At 48.8% G+C, this 15911-nt stretch overlaps 1 protein-coding gene and 1 pseudogene across 5 annotated transcripts in view; one reads left to right on the forward strand and one right to left on the reverse strand.

The window, feature by feature from the left end:
- ZNF333 (zinc finger protein 333) overlaps nt 1-15429 on the forward strand; it is a 30777-nt gene extending 15348 nt beyond the window's left edge. For all 5 annotated transcript variants that reach the window (XM_027548023.1, XM_027548022.1, XM_027548018.1 and 2 more), the window contains 7 exons: nt 1018-1197; nt 2621-2708; nt 7419-7507; nt 8255-8381; nt 8803-8898; nt 9596-9672; nt 10822-15429. In XM_027548023.1, the coding sequence (XP_027403824.1) occupies nt 1018-1197; nt 2621-2708; nt 7419-7507; nt 8255-8381; nt 8803-8898; nt 9596-9672; nt 10822-11940 (1776 nt within the window). In that variant the 3' untranslated portion in view covers nt 11941-15429. The remainder of the gene's footprint in view (nt 1-1017; nt 1198-2620; nt 2709-7418; nt 7508-8254; nt 8382-8802; nt 8899-9595; nt 9673-10821) is intronic.
- LOC113896055 lies at nt 6617-7407 on the reverse strand (annotated as a pseudogene).
- Nucleotides 15430-15911: the final 482 nt, after the last annotated feature.

Here is a 15911-nt window from a genome sequence, read left to right on the forward strand (position 1 = left end):
CTAGAGGGAGCACCCATTTTGGGTGATTTAGGGTGGGGGGAGTATTGGCTTGGTGTGTGAGAACTCCATAAAGGAGGCGGTTCAGAGTGTGGGCAGAGATGTGGATAACTAACTATGGCCCTGTGATTGACAGATACCAGGTAGGCAGATACAGAACCTAGGAAAACACAGAACAGTGTGTTCATATTCAGAACTAAGTGCTCCCAACTTTTCTATAAAAACCTTTTTAGGGACTCCCCTGGCAGTCTAGTGGTTAGGACTCTGCAGTTTCACTGCCAGGGTCTCAAGTTTAATCCCTGGTCGGATTAAGAAGATCTCACAAGCTGTGCAGTGCTGCCCGGAACAAAGCAAAAACCTTTCTAGTAAAATATCTCGCAGTGCCTCTGAGGGTTGGTGGTCTACCCTCCAGCCACGGGCCCCCCAGAACCAGAAAAGGGTCAGGTGTGTGCGTCCAAGTCCCTGGTTCAGTCGGTCCTCAGAGACCCTTGGTGGTTGGTGCCCACAGTGAAGTAGGGGAGTTTCCAGGTCTGAAACTGCCAGACCCGCATTGCCCAAATTCTTTTCTTAATTAATTAATTTGGCTGGGTCTTAGTTGCGACATGGGCTTCCCTGTCGCTCAGACAGTCAAGAATCTGCCTGCAATGTGGGACCGACCTAGGTTCAATTCATGGGTCAGGAAGATCCCCCTGGGGCAGAGAATGGCAACCCATTCAGCGTTCTTGGCTAGAGAATCACGGGTAGAGGAACCTGGCGTACTACAGTCCGTGGGGTCTCAAAGAGTCAGACATGACTGAGCAATTAACACTTTAGTTGTGACAAGTGGGATCTAGTTCCCTGACCAGGGATAGAACCCAGGCCTACTGCATTGGGAGTGCAGAGTCTTAGCCACTGGACTGCCAAGGAAGTCCCATGGACCCCAAATTCTGATGGTACTACCCCCAAACTTTGGGTCTCTTAGGGTGAGGACAGCCTCCATACCACCTCTTCCTGCTTAGCACCCTCTACTCCTTTTCCCAGGGGCCAGAGCTGGACCTGAAGATAGAGATCAAGTCTGAGATGGAAGAGGAGGTGATGCCTCCAGCTCCAGAGGACTGGTCAGCTCTCCAGCAGTCTTCTGAATATGCAGTAGGCCTGGGAAGTGGTCTGCCAGGAGGGCCCCAGCCCCTGCCAAGAAGGCCCAAGGTTCAGGATATGTCTGTAAGTGGGGAGGCAGGAGGGAGGGAGGAATGGAAGGCCAACTAGATAGGAAATTGGGAACATGCTGGAGACCCAAGCTTAGCTCCTGGTGAGAACTACTGAACAGGCCTTGGTGTTTCTGCACTGAGTGTAAATATCCCCAGCGTGATGTCATGCCCAGGGCAGTCCTAGGGGAGGGGGTGGCACCCAGGATCCAGGTCTTGCCTCTCTGGGTCCAGATTTCCTTCTTCAATCCTTCCATCCTTTCCATGGCCAGGAAACCTGCAGGAATGAGCAGGTCCTGTGACCCAAGGGCTGTGTGGAGAGTGTTCAGGCTGGTAATCATGCTCTGGGCTCAGGGCCTTATGTTTTGGTTCTGAGGTGGAGAGAGTTACAGAGAAGGATACTTTAAGGTGTGCTTGGAGCCCTGCCCTGAGAAGGGGCCTATTCTCCCCTGTCTCCTACCCATCACCTGCCCTGAGGAACCAGCCACATTTGCTTCCCAACCTTCACCAAGTCCTGCCAGCTTTTCCTCCAAAATATAAACTTGCCTCTGACTGCTCCTCCTGGCCCTGGTGCCACCACCTTACCTAGAGCCACTGTTAGTTCTCCTGGACCCAGCCTTCTGCTGGACATGGAGGCCAGAGACATCCTATAGAAAGCAAGTCAGAGGCTTTCCTGGTGGCCCAGTGGTTTAAGAATCCACTTGCCAATGCAGGGCACATGGGTTCGATCCCTGGTCCAGAAAGATTCCATGTGCCACGGGGCAACTAAGACCGTGTACCACAACTATTGAGCCCTAGCTCTAGAGCCTAAGAGCCACAACTATTGAGCCTGTTTTCTGCAAAAAGAGAAGCCACTATAGTGAGAATCCCCTCACCACAACTAGAGAGTGCTGCACACCAGAACTAGAGAAAGCCCAGGCGCAGCAACGAAGACCCAGCACAGCCAAACATAAATAGAAATTAAAAAAAAAATATATACAAGTTGGTTCAAACGCCTTTCCCGAGGGAGTGGCCGTTGGTATAGGAGGGTTCCCGTCCCTTCTCCCACAGCAGGGATTTTCCCCTTGGGAATAGTTTACTAACACCCCCTCATTTGCAGGGCTCCACCCATGCCTCCTGCCTCACCCCTCAGTCTACTGGCCATCTACTGCTTCTCTGTGCCCCAGAATCAACCCCCCACCCTGCCCAGAGGCTGCTTAGATGAGGCCTTCCCTACCTGGGCCCCCTCTCTCTGTCCTGTCTTGGACTTGAAATTCCATGACACTGATTAGCTTTGTGTTGAGGAGTTGTAAACCTGGACGTGGTGAACGAGCCTTGTCCCTCCTCTTAGCATGTTTCCCAAAGCAGGGCCAGTCACACCAGTTCAGTCTGGGTGAACAGGTGTGAGCGGATCCCACCCACGCTGTGACTCTACAATCTGTTCCTGTCACTTTGTCCAGGGGCTGAAGGTGGCTGTGCAGATGCAGAGGGTGGCCACGCCGGAGCCTGCGCTGCGCCTTCCCAGACTGTGGAGGGCTGGGGGTGCTGGTGAGTAAGAGCCTGGTGGAATTACAGCCCGAGGGCCCTCCTGTGTTGTGTTCTGTTGTGTCTGGGAACTTGGATCCACCTTCCTTTCTTCTGACTGCAGTCGTTGTCTTAGGGAGAGAATATATAAAGTCATCTTATTTTTTATGGGCTCCCCAGGTGGCACTTGTGGTAAAGAACCTGCCTGCTAATGCAGGAGACAAAAGAGATGTGGGTTTGATCCCTGGATTGGGAAGATCCCCTGGAGGAGGGCATGACAACCCACTCCAGTATTCTAGCCTAGAGTATCCCGTGGACAGAGGAGCCTGGCATGCCACAGGCTGTGGAGTTGCAAAAGTTGGACACGTCTGGAAATGTAGCACAAACAGTGTTCCATCGTACATATGTCTTCTTTATCCGTTTCTCTCTCAATGGACATTTAGGTTGGTTCGGTATCCTGGCTATTGTAAATAAGTGCTGCAGTGAACGTTGGAGTGCATGTATCTTTTTGAATTATGATTTTCTCCATGTATATGTCCAGGAGAGGGATTGCTGAGCCATATGGTAGTTCTATTTTTAGTTTCTTAAGGCACCTCCATACTGTTCTCCATAGTGACTGTATCAATTTGCGTTCCCACCAACAGTGAAGGAGGGTCCCCTTTTCTCCACACCCTGTCCAGCATTTATTGTTTGTAGATTTTTTGATGATGGCCATTCTGACAGGTACAAGGTGATAACTTCACTGTAGTTTTGATCTGCATGTCTCTAATGACCAGCGATGCTGAGCATCTTTTTACGTGCTTTTTGGCCATCTGTGCTATAAAGTACTCGTGGAGTACTTGGAGTACTCTTTGCTCTTAAATTACCCTGGAAGGGCTCTAGACTGTCATCCTGTGGTGAGAAGGACACTGGGAAGCAATTGCAGACAAACCCCTGACACCTTCCCCCTGGGGCCTTGCAGTCTGGGGAGTGAGTATGGGGTAGGCATGTCAGGGGTCCCTAAGGCCACGCCCCAAACTCAGCTTACAGTTGTACTCATGGCTCTGATTTAGTCCAGTGAAGGAATGCAAAGCAAAACCAGCAAAGGGAAAAGGCTTTTGGGGTGATGCCTGGAGGAACCCAGGCACAAGCTTTCGGAGTCCTCTCCCAGTGGAGTCACACAGGACACGCTTAATTCCTTCAGCAGCAAGTTGTGACAACACGTGCACAGTGAAATTTACACCGAGGTTCATTATAGACTCAGAGCCCAGGGTTTTCCCTGGGGGCTGGTCATGTAGGCACCATCTGCCCAGCACATATCTAAACTCCAGGCTTCTGGAAAGAAAGCAGGCATCCAACATGGACTGCGTTATTTGTACAGACAGTTTAAGCAGAGTGAGCCCCTCTTATCAGTTAGGGTCAGGGGAACTGTCTCGAAATCCAAGTTCTGGGACTTCCCTGGTGGTCCAGTGGTTAAGACCCCATGCTTCCAATGTAGGGGGCATGGGTTCGATCCCTGGTTGGGGAACTAAGATCCCACATGCTGTGCGGCCAGCTAAGGGCCAGCCTTGCCAGCTGGCTTTGCTAAGGAGAGCAGTCAGGAGGGCTATGTTAACTTTTGTCTGCACAGTAGGGAAGCATGGAACTATGTAAAATGTATTCAGGAGGTCAAGTTGAGATAGTTTGGTGGGTTATGTATACATTCATTTACCAATTTGGGGCACTTATGGGAGGGGAACTGGGGGCTTCCCTGGTGGCTCAGCATTAAAGAACCCACCTGCCAATGCAGGAGAAGCATGCTGGCATCCCTATGGGACACCAGCAAGTGATGGGGCAGGAATTTGAACAGGAGTGGAGTAGGAGGCTGGGAGTTAGGTGCCGAAGCCTGGCAAAGTGGAAGTGTTTAGTTACTCATTCAGGTCCGACTCTTTGTGACCCCAGGGACTGTAGCCTGCCAGGCTCTGTACATGGGATTTTTCAGGCAAGAATACTAGAGTGGGTTGCCATTTTCTTCTCCAGGGAGATCTTCCTGACTCAGGTCTCCCCCATTGCAGGCATATTCTTTACCAATTGAGCCACCAGGGAAGCCCTCCGAAGCCTGGGGTGGTGGGTTTTAAGATAGAGGGATTGGATGACTGAACATTTCTACTAGATCCTCCCTGTAGATGGAGGTCACAGGGGACCCTAGTGAGGTGCTGGTTGTTGAATGGTAGTGTTTTGGAACTGAATACAAGGTGAGGGAATGAGTACAAAGATTGCCCATGATGGGGAACAAAGAGATAAAACAGTAGCCAGAGGGAAAGGTGGAGTATTAGAGCTGTATTGTGGGCCCCCCTCCCACCAGACTATATTGAAGTTCTAACCCTTGTTACCTGTGAACGTGACCTTGTTTGGAAATAGGGTCTTTGCAGATGACATCAGGTTAAGATGAGGTCGTGACCCTAATCCCATATGAATTGTGCCATTTTAAGAAGGGGAAGATGCCTTGTGAAAACAGAGACACGTGGGGGAGAAGGTCACATGATAACAGAGGCAGTGATTTGAGGGACACAGTTATAAGCCCAGGATTGACCTTCACTACCAGAAGCCAAAGTTTTTCCAGTGGTCATGTATGGATGTGAGAGTTGGACCATAAAGAAAGTTGAGTGCCAAAGAATTGATGCTTTTGAATTGTGGTGCTGGAGGAGACTCTTGAGAGTCCCTTCAACTGCACGGAGATCAAACCAGTCAACCCTAAAGGAAATCAGTCCTGAATATTCACTGGAAGGACTGATGCTGAAGCTGTTGCTCCAATACTTTGGCCACCTGATGCAAAGAGCTGACTCACTGGAAAAGACCCTGATGCCGGGAACGATTGAGAGCAGGAGGAGAAGGGGATGACAGAAGATGAGATGGTTGGATGGCATCACCAACTCAATGGACATGAGTCTGAGCAAACTCCGGGAGGTAGTGAAGGACAGGGGAACTTGGTATGCTGCAGTCCATGGGGTTGCAAAGAGTCAGATACGACTTAAGGATAACGACAACAACCTTAAGCCAAGAAAAGGCAAGGAATGACTCAGCCGGAGTTTCAGAGGGAGTTTGGCCCTGCTGACGGCTCGATCCTGGACTTCTGGCTGCCAGAACCCTGAGAGAATACAATTCTGTTGTTCTAAGCCACCCAGTTGTGGTATTATTATTATTTTTTTAATAGCTGCCCTGGGAAACTGATAACATGGGATCAGGATTGGACATGGTTCAGATTTAATGACTGAGGGAAAAGTCCCACTGAGAGAGGAAGTGGGGGTATAGGGAGATGGGATGGCGGGCATCACTTCTCCTCTGTGGCAGGCCAGAGTGAGGAGCCTGGTGTGGGGGAGGAATGTTATCGATCTGAAGACAGGAAGGGAAGGACACTTCCTTCTCAGGCAGGCTCCCAGGGAAGTGGTGGTTTCTCTGTGCTCGGCTTGTGGTAAGTCCTGGGCGGTACCAACCCTGCAGAGTCAGGACAGAGGAAGGGGCCCTGCAGTCAGGGAGGAACGGCTGACCCAGGGCTGAGTCAAGGGGGAGAAAGGAGCGCTTTAGAAACTTCAGAGTCTGTTGGTGAATCGAGACTGTGGCTTCAGAAATTTGGAATGGAGGAAATGTGTGTGTGTTTCTTTTCTTTTTTTTAAAGTACTCGTTAACATTAAAAACGTTTTAGTTTTTATTGGGGTATAGACAGTTAATGATGTGATAGTTTCAGGTGAACAGTGAAGCTGAGTCATATACATATAGGACTCAGCCATACGTATACATGTATCTATTCTCCCCCAAACTCCCCTCCCATCTGGGCTGCCACATAACATTGAACAGAGTTCCATGCGGGAGCATTTGATGACATTTAATGAATTTCCCACCATGTGGCTTCAAGCTGGTGTGGTGGTGTTCAGTTGCTAAGTCATGTCCAACCCCTTTTGACCTTATGGACTGTAGCCCGCCAGGCTCCTCTGTCCCTGGGATTTCCCAGGCAAGAATACTAAAGTGAGTTGCCATTTCCTTCTCTGCAAGCCCCTCCCACACCCATAGTCTTCTTCTCAGCTCTTCTGCTGTAGAATTTGGCCTTCATGATGACAGGCTGCTTTGGGAGTTTTTTTTCCCCCAGATCTTTCTGATCACACCACATCAGTGATAGGGACAGCTTCAGTCTTGTTCTCAACAGTACTTATCTGGATCTTCTCACCGACCAAGGTTAACAGTTTATCAAGTTTGACAGTTGGACAGAGGCTCTAGTTCCTCTTTAAGTGGTAATGCCTTGTACCGACTTTCCCAAAGTCTCCTGCATGATATTCATCCAAGTTGATCCTGTGGTGAAGCAGGCCACCAGTGTTAGCTCAGCTTCCTGGGTGTTTCCCATGATGCGGGCGTGGCTCATGTGGCCCCTAAGTTTTCGGGTCTTCCTTAGTCTGGATGGCATATTGGTGTCTGAGATGAAAGAGCTGTGTGTGTTTCTGTATATTTCTGTGTGTTTGTATGTGTGCTTGTGTATGTGTGGTGCGTCTCTGTGTATGTGTCTCTGCACGTAGTGTATGCATGTGTGTGTACTGGTGTGGGTGAGTGTGCCCACGTGCCCAAGTAGCTGTGGGTGTTTGCAAGCGTATGTGCATGCTTGTCTCAGTGTACAGTACGTGTGTGTGTTTGTCCAAGGGAGTGTGTGCACCTGTGGTCACTCACAGTCAAGGTGGGCAGCCTCAGCCCTGCTGCTGAGACCCTCATGGCTCTCCTATTCTCCTGCAGCTCTGTCCGCTCAAGGCCCTGCCTGGCTCCAGAAGGGGAGCATAGAAGAAGAAGCCATGACTCCTGGGGGACTGACCACCTATCCACAGGTAAGAAGAAGTCCTTGCTCTTCTTGCTGCTTTGCCTCCTTGTCCCCTCCCCGTGTCTGGGAGCTTCTCAACCCCACAGGGCTGGTGTCTAGGCTTCCAGGCACTGGGCCTCTAGTGGTGGGTGAGCAGTGACTTCACTTGCTGGACCCTGGGGTTAGGGGCAAGGATTTCCAGGCTAGTTGTTGTTTTATTTTAAATCATTTATTTATTTTTGCCTGCACTGGGTCTTTGTAGCTGCGCTCAGGCTTTCTCTAGTTGCAGCGAGCAAGGGCCACTCTTCGTTGCAGTGCACGGGCTTCTCATTGCACTGGCTTCTCTTCTTGTGGCGCATGGGCTCTGGGTGCACGGGCTTCAGTAGTTGTGGCACGTGGGCTTAGTCTGTGGCATGTGGGATCTTCTCGGACCAGGAATTGAACCTGTGTCCCCTGCATTGGCAGGCAGATTTTTACCCACTATGCCACCAGGGAAGTCCTGGCTAGTTGTTAGTAGCTAAGTCATGTCATGAAGTTGAGGTCCTTGGCTGCCACACTTCGGGATGCTCTCATTTTTGGAGGGAAGAATAGATGGAGAAAAGTTCCAGTTCTGAGGCCTGAGCTGAGGGACCTTAGAACCATATCTGAACATCCTGTGTGTGGGAGTCTCCCTTCCCCAGGCCTGCAAGCCCCTCACTGTCCTCTCGAGTCCTGGGGGCGCTGGCCTCTGGCTGAACCCCTGGCCTCTGGCTGAACCCCTGGATGTACATTTTAGGAGCCAGTCACCTTCGCGGATGTGGCTGTGCTGTTCACACCGGAAGAATGGCTGTTTCTAGACTCTGCCCAGAAAAGCCTCTACAGAGACGTGATGCTGGAGAACTACAGGAACCTGGCCTCTGTGGGTAAGGCCAACCTTGCTGCTTCATGCACACATTCTTGCAGCCACTGGGGGTTCCCAGAACTGTGCTGGTCTGGGGAATCCAGAGGTGAAGAGACAGACGGGTGAAGAGATAGCACCTCATGGTGCTCATTATGGTCTTGTGGCTTCCTTATGGAAATGAAGGCCTGTCTGCTCTCCCTGGGCTCCTTAAGTGCCTCCTTGAGCCAGGCCCTGGGTTGTGGGGATTAGAGAGCCCTACTGTTCTTCGGGACCCAGTGAGGGAGCTTGCACTTTAGTTCCTTTGTGAAGGAAGCCTACATCAGAATGTAGGCGTGCCCTTTTTGCTGTTCCCATCTGCATTGACCCTGAAGACTTTAGAGTATCAGCCCCAGTTGCGTGGCAGGCACAGTCTGCTCACACCCTGTATCTTTTCCCATGAGCAGGTGATCAACTCTGTAAAACCAGGATGTCTTCCCATTTGGAGCAAAGAGAAGAGCTGTGCGTCACCGAGAGAGGGATCTTCCCAGGAGCCCACTTAGGTGAGCACCAGGCAGGCGAGGGGAGCACCTGCTCTGGTCGCTAAGATGAGTGTGTTAGATTTAGAAACACTTTCAGAATCCTTGATGGGGAAGGCTGTTGGGTTGAGCTTCCTCAGTAAATTTCACTTTCTTTCCTCTTTCCCTTGCCTTTTTACCTCTAATACTTTACTCTGGTTTCATAGAACATAGTAAATTATCCTACCTCCTATTTACATTTAGCACTTTCATGTGTATATTTCATCCAGTTCCTCCCCACTCTGTTTTTAACTAAGACTTTCTCTCAACATCAGGCTCAGTCTTCATGGAATCTTTTCTTAGAAAATTATCTACGATTTCCACTCCTTGTTCCTGTGATTACTTCTTAACTCTTCACATAGCCAAACACCTTAAAAATTGTTTTTGCTCCTTAATATTTTCCTTTTTTTAAAAAAAATATTTTTATTTTTTGGCTACATCATGTGGCATGTGAGATCTTAGTTCCCCAACCAGAGATCAAACCTGGACCCCTTGCATTGGAAGTGTGGTGTCTTAACCACTGGACCAGGGAAGTCCTGATATGTTCCTCTTATTCAGTTTCTTCACATATTTAGGATTAATATTTAAAAAAAATGTGCATGTATCTAGCTTACTGGTCCTTTTTATCCCAGAGTTTCCTTCCCTGTGCACTTGATATTTCCTCCCCCTTAATTCATTCCAGGTCCTCACTTTCAACACCAAGACTCAATTCCTAATCAAGATATTTTGGCGGCAATTCCATCCATTGGCATGAAAAGGGTAAGGCATAAAGGGATTATTCTTGGTCCTCTACAGTAGGAAAAGCCTGGGATTGCTGGAGGCTAGAAACTCAAGAAGCTCAGAGAGAGACTCAAGGCCAGTGGTACTCACCTAGGAGAAAGCAGTTTGTTGGGAGAGAGTCTATGAATGTCATGAATTGGGGGAAAAAACTCTAAATGTAGATCAAGATGTATCTTAACAGAGTCCCCAAAGCTAGCCGTTTTTAAAACCTTTGTATGTTGTGTTGGGGTATAGCCGGTTAACAGTATTGTGTTTCAGGAGAATGTTCAGTTTCAGGTGAACAGTGAAGGGACTCAGCCATACATATGCATGTCTCCATTCTCTCCCACACTCCCCTCCCATCCAGGCTGCCACATAACATTGAGCAGAGTTTCCTGTGCTATACAGTAGGTCTGTATATCCATTTTAGATATAGCAGTGTGTACATGTCCATCATGTCCATCGCAACCCAAATTCCCTACTCCCTAACTGTCCCTTTCTGTCCCCACCCCCTGCTTCCTCCCCCTCCGCCCCCCCCACCCCCACCTCCCCCCACCCCGGGCCAACAACCATCCAAAGTTTGTACTGTTAAGTCTGTGAGTCTGTTTCTGTTTTGCAAGTGAGGTCATTTATATCATTTCTTTTTAGATTCCATGTACAATGGACGTCATACGATAGTTCTCCTTCTCTGACCCAGATGTGACCATCTGTAGGTCCATCCGTGTTGCTGCAAATGGCATTATTTCATTCCTTTTAATGGCTGAGTAGTAGTCCATTACTTTATCTAATTTATCCATCCCTCTGTCGATGTACATTTAGGTTGCTTCCATGTCTTGGCTGTTGTAAACAGTGCAAAGTTTACCATTTTTGTAAATCTGACATAGATGTAGAACATTCAAGACTTAATTTAGCCTTTAACAATTAAAAAAAAAATCTTCTTCTAAGAAGTCCCATGAAGGTAATGAAAATGATGGCTCTTTGTGGCAGAGTATCCTCTTGAAGGAACTCAGGGTAGCAATGGCAGAGATACACTAGGTCGGTAAAAGTTTGAGCTATAGGACCGCCTCTCTCCTACACACAGTTTGCTTGTGGGAGAATACCTGTGACTGCAGTAAAGCCTCTGGTCTTCCCATTTTCCTCAATTGACAGGAGCCACCTCAGGTCGGAGAAAACCTCTATAAATACGATGAGCTTGGGAAGCCCTTTGACAGCATCAAACCGCTTTTTCAGTACCCGGGATTTCCTACTGAAGGAAACCCCTTTGAAGGCCGAGAGAGCCGAAAATCCTTCCTCCGGACCACCCGCCTCATCGTGCCCGAGAAAGTCCCCAGCGGGGATAAAACCTACACGTGCGACAAATGTGCAAGATCCTTCAGGTACAGCTCCGAGCTCATCCGTCACGAGAAGACGCACACCGCGGAGAAGTGCTTCGAGTGTCAGGAGTGCCGGCAGGCCTTCAAGTACTTCTCCAACTTGCGGCGCCACCTGAAGACCCACGGCGGCGAGAAGCCCTTCGAGTGCAGCCAGTGCGGGAAGACCTTCACGAGGAACTTCAACCTGATCCTGCACCAGAGGAACCACATGGGTGAGAAGCCCTACTCATGCAAGGACTGTGGGAAGGCTTTCACCCAGCCATCCTCCCTGAGGAGCCACATGAGGACCCACACCGGAGAGAAGCCCTTCGAATGCGGCCACTGTGGGAAGACCTTCCGGGAGCACTCGTCGCTGAAGACGCACGTGCGCACCCACACCAGAGAGAAGCCCTACCAGTGCAACCACTGCGGGAAGCCCTTCCGCACGAGCACCAACCTGAACGTGCACAAGAGGATCCACACTGGTGAGAAGCTGTACGAGTGCGCCACCTGCGGGCAGGTCCTGAGTCGGCTCTCCACCCTCAAGAGTCACATGCGGATCCACACCGGAGAGAAGCCCTACCCGTGCCCAGAGTGCGGACGAGCCTTCGGGGAGCCCTCATCCCTCAGGAAACACGCGAGGACCCACACCGGCAAGAAGCCCTACGTCTGTCCGCAGTGCGGGCGAGCCTTCGGCCAGTCCTCGCACCTCATCGTCCATGTGAGAACCCACACCACGGGGAGACCCTACGAATGCACTCAGTGTGACAAAGCCTTCCGACACAGCTCTTCACTCAGCGTGCACAAGAGGATTCACGCCAGGGGAGAAAACGTCAGGACTGACAACCTTCCTTTATCTGTGTCTCTTCCTATGGAAGGGCCCCTTGCTGATGAACTTCCTGTTTCTACAGACTAAACATCTGGGGCCGTAATCATCTCCCATAGTACTCCTTTAGTGACATCCTATATGGTGGCTCAGTGGTGAAGAATCGCCTGCCAATGTAGGAGAGGAGGGGTGTATCCCTGGGTTGGGAAGATCCCCTGGAGAAGGAAATGGCAACCCACTTCAGTATTCTTCCCTGGGAAATCCCATGGATCCTGGTAGGCTGCAGTCCCTGGGGTCACAAAGACTCAGACACCACTGAGCACGTGTACACACACACATAACACACCACAAGCAGAGTGTGTGATCTTTATGTTGTTGAATGTTAAGTATTTGTGGAGATTTGCTTTTAGGGCTAGGGCTTCCCTGATGGCTCAGGCGGTAAAGTGTCTGCCTGCAATGCGGGAGACCTGGGTTTGATCCCTGGGTTGGGAAGATCCCCTGGAGAAGGAAAAAGCAACCCACTCCAGTACTCTTGCCTGGAAAATGGCATGTCTCGGTAGTTGCCTGCCAAAACTGCCCCTTCTTACTTGCAAAAGCACCTAGGTTTTATTTGTTCAGTTTGAGACTATGCAATGTATATATATATATTTTGTGGCTTAAAGCAAGAGAATTTTATTCTCTCACACTTGTGGAGGGCACAAGTTGAATCAAGGTGTCTGCAGGGCCACGTCCCCTCTAAAGTCTCTAGGAGAGGAGGCTTCTTTGCCTCTTCCCACTTTTGGTGGCCGCAGGTGTGCCTTGCCTTGTAGCAGTGTCGTCCCCGTCGCTGCCACCATCTTCATACGGCCTTCTCCTCTGTCAGTGTCCTCTCCTGTGTCTCCTAAGTGTCTCTTATAAGGACACATCATCGGATTTAGGGTCTACCCAGATACCCAGGATGGCCTCATCTCAAGATCTTTAATTTAATGACATCTACAAAGACTCTTTTCCAACTGAGTTCACCACCAGAGTTTCTGGGTGGGCATGTCTTTTGGTGATGGTGGTGGTCGGGGCCACATTCAAACCACTACACCATCAGGGAATGTGCATGATTAAGATACTTCCACCTCCCTGTCCTTCTTGCTGGCAGGGGAGGCCACTTCTCCAGTCCTGGCCAGCAGGAGACATCATTGAGTGTGAGTCCTGGGGAAGATGTCACAAAGGAATGGTTTCATTTAGCCAGATCCCCCTCCTCCTTTCCTGGTGGCTCGGACGGTGAAAAATCTGCCCACAATGTGGGAGACCCAGCTTCAATCCCTGGGTCAGGAAGATCCCCTGGAGAAGGGTGGCTACCTACTCCAGTATTCTTGCCTGGAGAATTCCATGAACAGAGGAGTCTGGCGGACTACAGTCCATGGGGTCACAAAGAGTCTTCAGACACGACTGAGCGACTAACGCTTTCACTTTCTCTCCTTCTTGCCTTTTGTACAAGCGGGCACCATATCTGGTGCTAGAGGAGGCATCCTGTGACCACAAGGGCGAAAGCCACAGTCTAGAGTGTGGGGGACTTCCCTAGTGGTCCAGTGCTTAGGACTTTGAGCTTCCAATACAGGGCTGAGGGTTTGACCCTGGTCAGGGAACTAAGATCCCACAACTGTATGGTGCTGCCAAATTAAACATGTAAAAATAATAGATTAAAAAATAATAGACTGTGGCCAGAGCTACAACCATCCTGGTTCCCCGGTTGGTACCCTCGTGAGGGTGTACCAGCCCTGGGTTGTTTGTTTCTGGACATCTTGTTTACACGAAAAAGATGCACTTCTTACTGGTACATGACATTGTCTTTTTTGGGGGGAGGGGAATCTGGGGGAGGGCAGGGATGGGTTTATTGTGGCTGAATGCAGTCTCTAACTGATGCACTTAATATATGATTCATTTTTAGAAATGCTTCTTGAACAGTGGAAATCAATGTATTGTATCCTACAGATGTCCACTAGATGGAGCATGCTCTTTGTGTATAAAAGTCTTTTACACATTTTAAAATACTGGTTTCTGTCTTAGCTCAGGCTGCTATAACAAAAATACTGGGTGGCTTACAAACAACAGAAATTTATTTCTCACAGTTCCTAGAGATAGGAAGTCCAAGATCACGGCTGGCAGATTTGATGTCTGGGGAGGCCCCACTTCCTGGTTCATAAATGGCCATCTTCTTGCCATGTCTCACATGGCAGAAGGAGAGCAAGAGAGCTCCCTGGGGTCTTTTTTGTAAGGGCACTGATCCCATTCATGAGGGCTCCATCCCTATGACCTAATCACCTCCCAAGGGCCTCACCTCCTAACACCATCCCCTTGGGAGTTAGGCTTCAGCATGTCAACTCCTGGGAGCACCAACATTTAGTCCTTAGCAGTTTCCAGTCTGTCGTTTACTGAGAAAGTTAAACTCTCCCACCATACGTATGAATTGCTGAATGAGTCTTTTAATTCTGTTCATTTTAAATTTCATATATTTTGAAGCAATGGAATTAAAAGATTTTTGACATCTTGTAAGCTTTCAGTTAATTGTTCCTTTTATTCTTATAGTGGCCATCTTTCTCCCTAGCAATGAATATTTAGCCATTCGTCATCATAATAGCAAATGATTATTTGTGCTTATTATTGCTAGATAGTATTATAGCTACTACCCTAAACTTTGTATCTTTTAAGTTATTTAGTCCTTACAATGACACTTTGAGGAAGGTACTGTTATTATACCCAATTCACAGATGAGGAAACTGAGGCCTGATAAGTTGAGTTAACTGAGGTCCTGCAGGTGGTAAGTGACAGTTTGGCTCTCTCTACAGAACTTCACTGCAGGGAGCTGTTCTCCATTTTCCCCTGTACTCAAAGTTCTGTTTTTGTGTTTCAAAGTTTTTTTTTTTTTTCCCCACACTGAAAGGCTTTGTGGGATCTCAGTTCCTGACAAAGGATTGAACCCACACCCTTGGCAGTGAAAGTGCAGAGTCCTAACCACTGGACTGCCAGGGAATTCCCTTAAAGTCCTTTAATTGAGACATAACTTATGTAAAAGTCCATAAGTCTCAGTGTTCACCTCAGTGAATTTTATATCTATATCTATACCACTCTAGAGAAGGGAGTGGCTACCCACTGCAGTATTCTTGCCTGGAGAAGTCCATGGACAGAGAGCCTGGTGGCCTACAGTTCATAGGGTCACAAAGTTGGACACGATTGAGTGACACTTTGATACCACCCACATCAAAAAGAAAATATTCTATCTTTCCAGAAAGTCCTCTTGGGCCCAGCCCAGGTTGATAAGCCCCATCTCCAGAGTTAACCAGTATTCTGACTTCTAGCACCATAGATTTGTTTTTCTTGTTCAGAAAAATAGAACCACACAGTACGCCTTCTTGTGTCTGATGTTTTCACTTAATATAGTGCCTATGAACTTTCTTTGTCACATTATCAGTAGAGCTCTTTTAAAATTGCTGTGTAATATTCCATTGTCTGAATACACTACAGTTAAAAAATTTCACTCTGTTCATGGACATCTGGGTTCTTTCCCAATGCTGTTATGAATAAAGCTGCTATGAGTATTCTTGTGTACATCTTATTGTGAACATATCTTCTTATTTCTCTTGGGTATAAAACCTAGAGGTGGAATTTCTGGGTCATTGCATAGGCATATTTTTAGCTTCAGTAGATATTGCTAAACAGTTTTCCAGAGTGGTTGAAACAGTTCGTACTTCCATCAACAATTGGGAATCCCTGGTGACTCAGTGGTTAAATGGTAAAGGAGCAAATCACTTTCAATGGGAAAGAGAAAGAAAGAAAGAAAAAGAAAGAAAGAAAGTGAAGTCGCTCAGTCATGTCTGACTCTTTGCAACCCCGTGGACTGTAGCCTACCAGGCTTCTCCGTCCATGGGATTCTCCAGGCAAGAACACTGGAGTGGGTTGCCATTTCCTTCTCCAGGGGATCTTCCCCACCCAGAGATCAAACCCGGGTCTCCCGCATTGGAGGCAGACGCTTTAACCTCTGAGCCACCAGGCGGAGATGGCGGTTCAGTTCCTGGGCTGGGAAGATCCCC

This window comes from Bos indicus x Bos taurus, chromosome 7, assembly GCF_003369695.1.
Source record: "Bos indicus x Bos taurus breed Angus x Brahman F1 hybrid chromosome 7, Bos_hybrid_MaternalHap_v2.0, whole genome shotgun sequence".
Classification (NCBI taxonomy): Eukaryota; Metazoa; Chordata; class Mammalia; order Artiodactyla; family Bovidae; genus Bos; species Bos indicus x Bos taurus.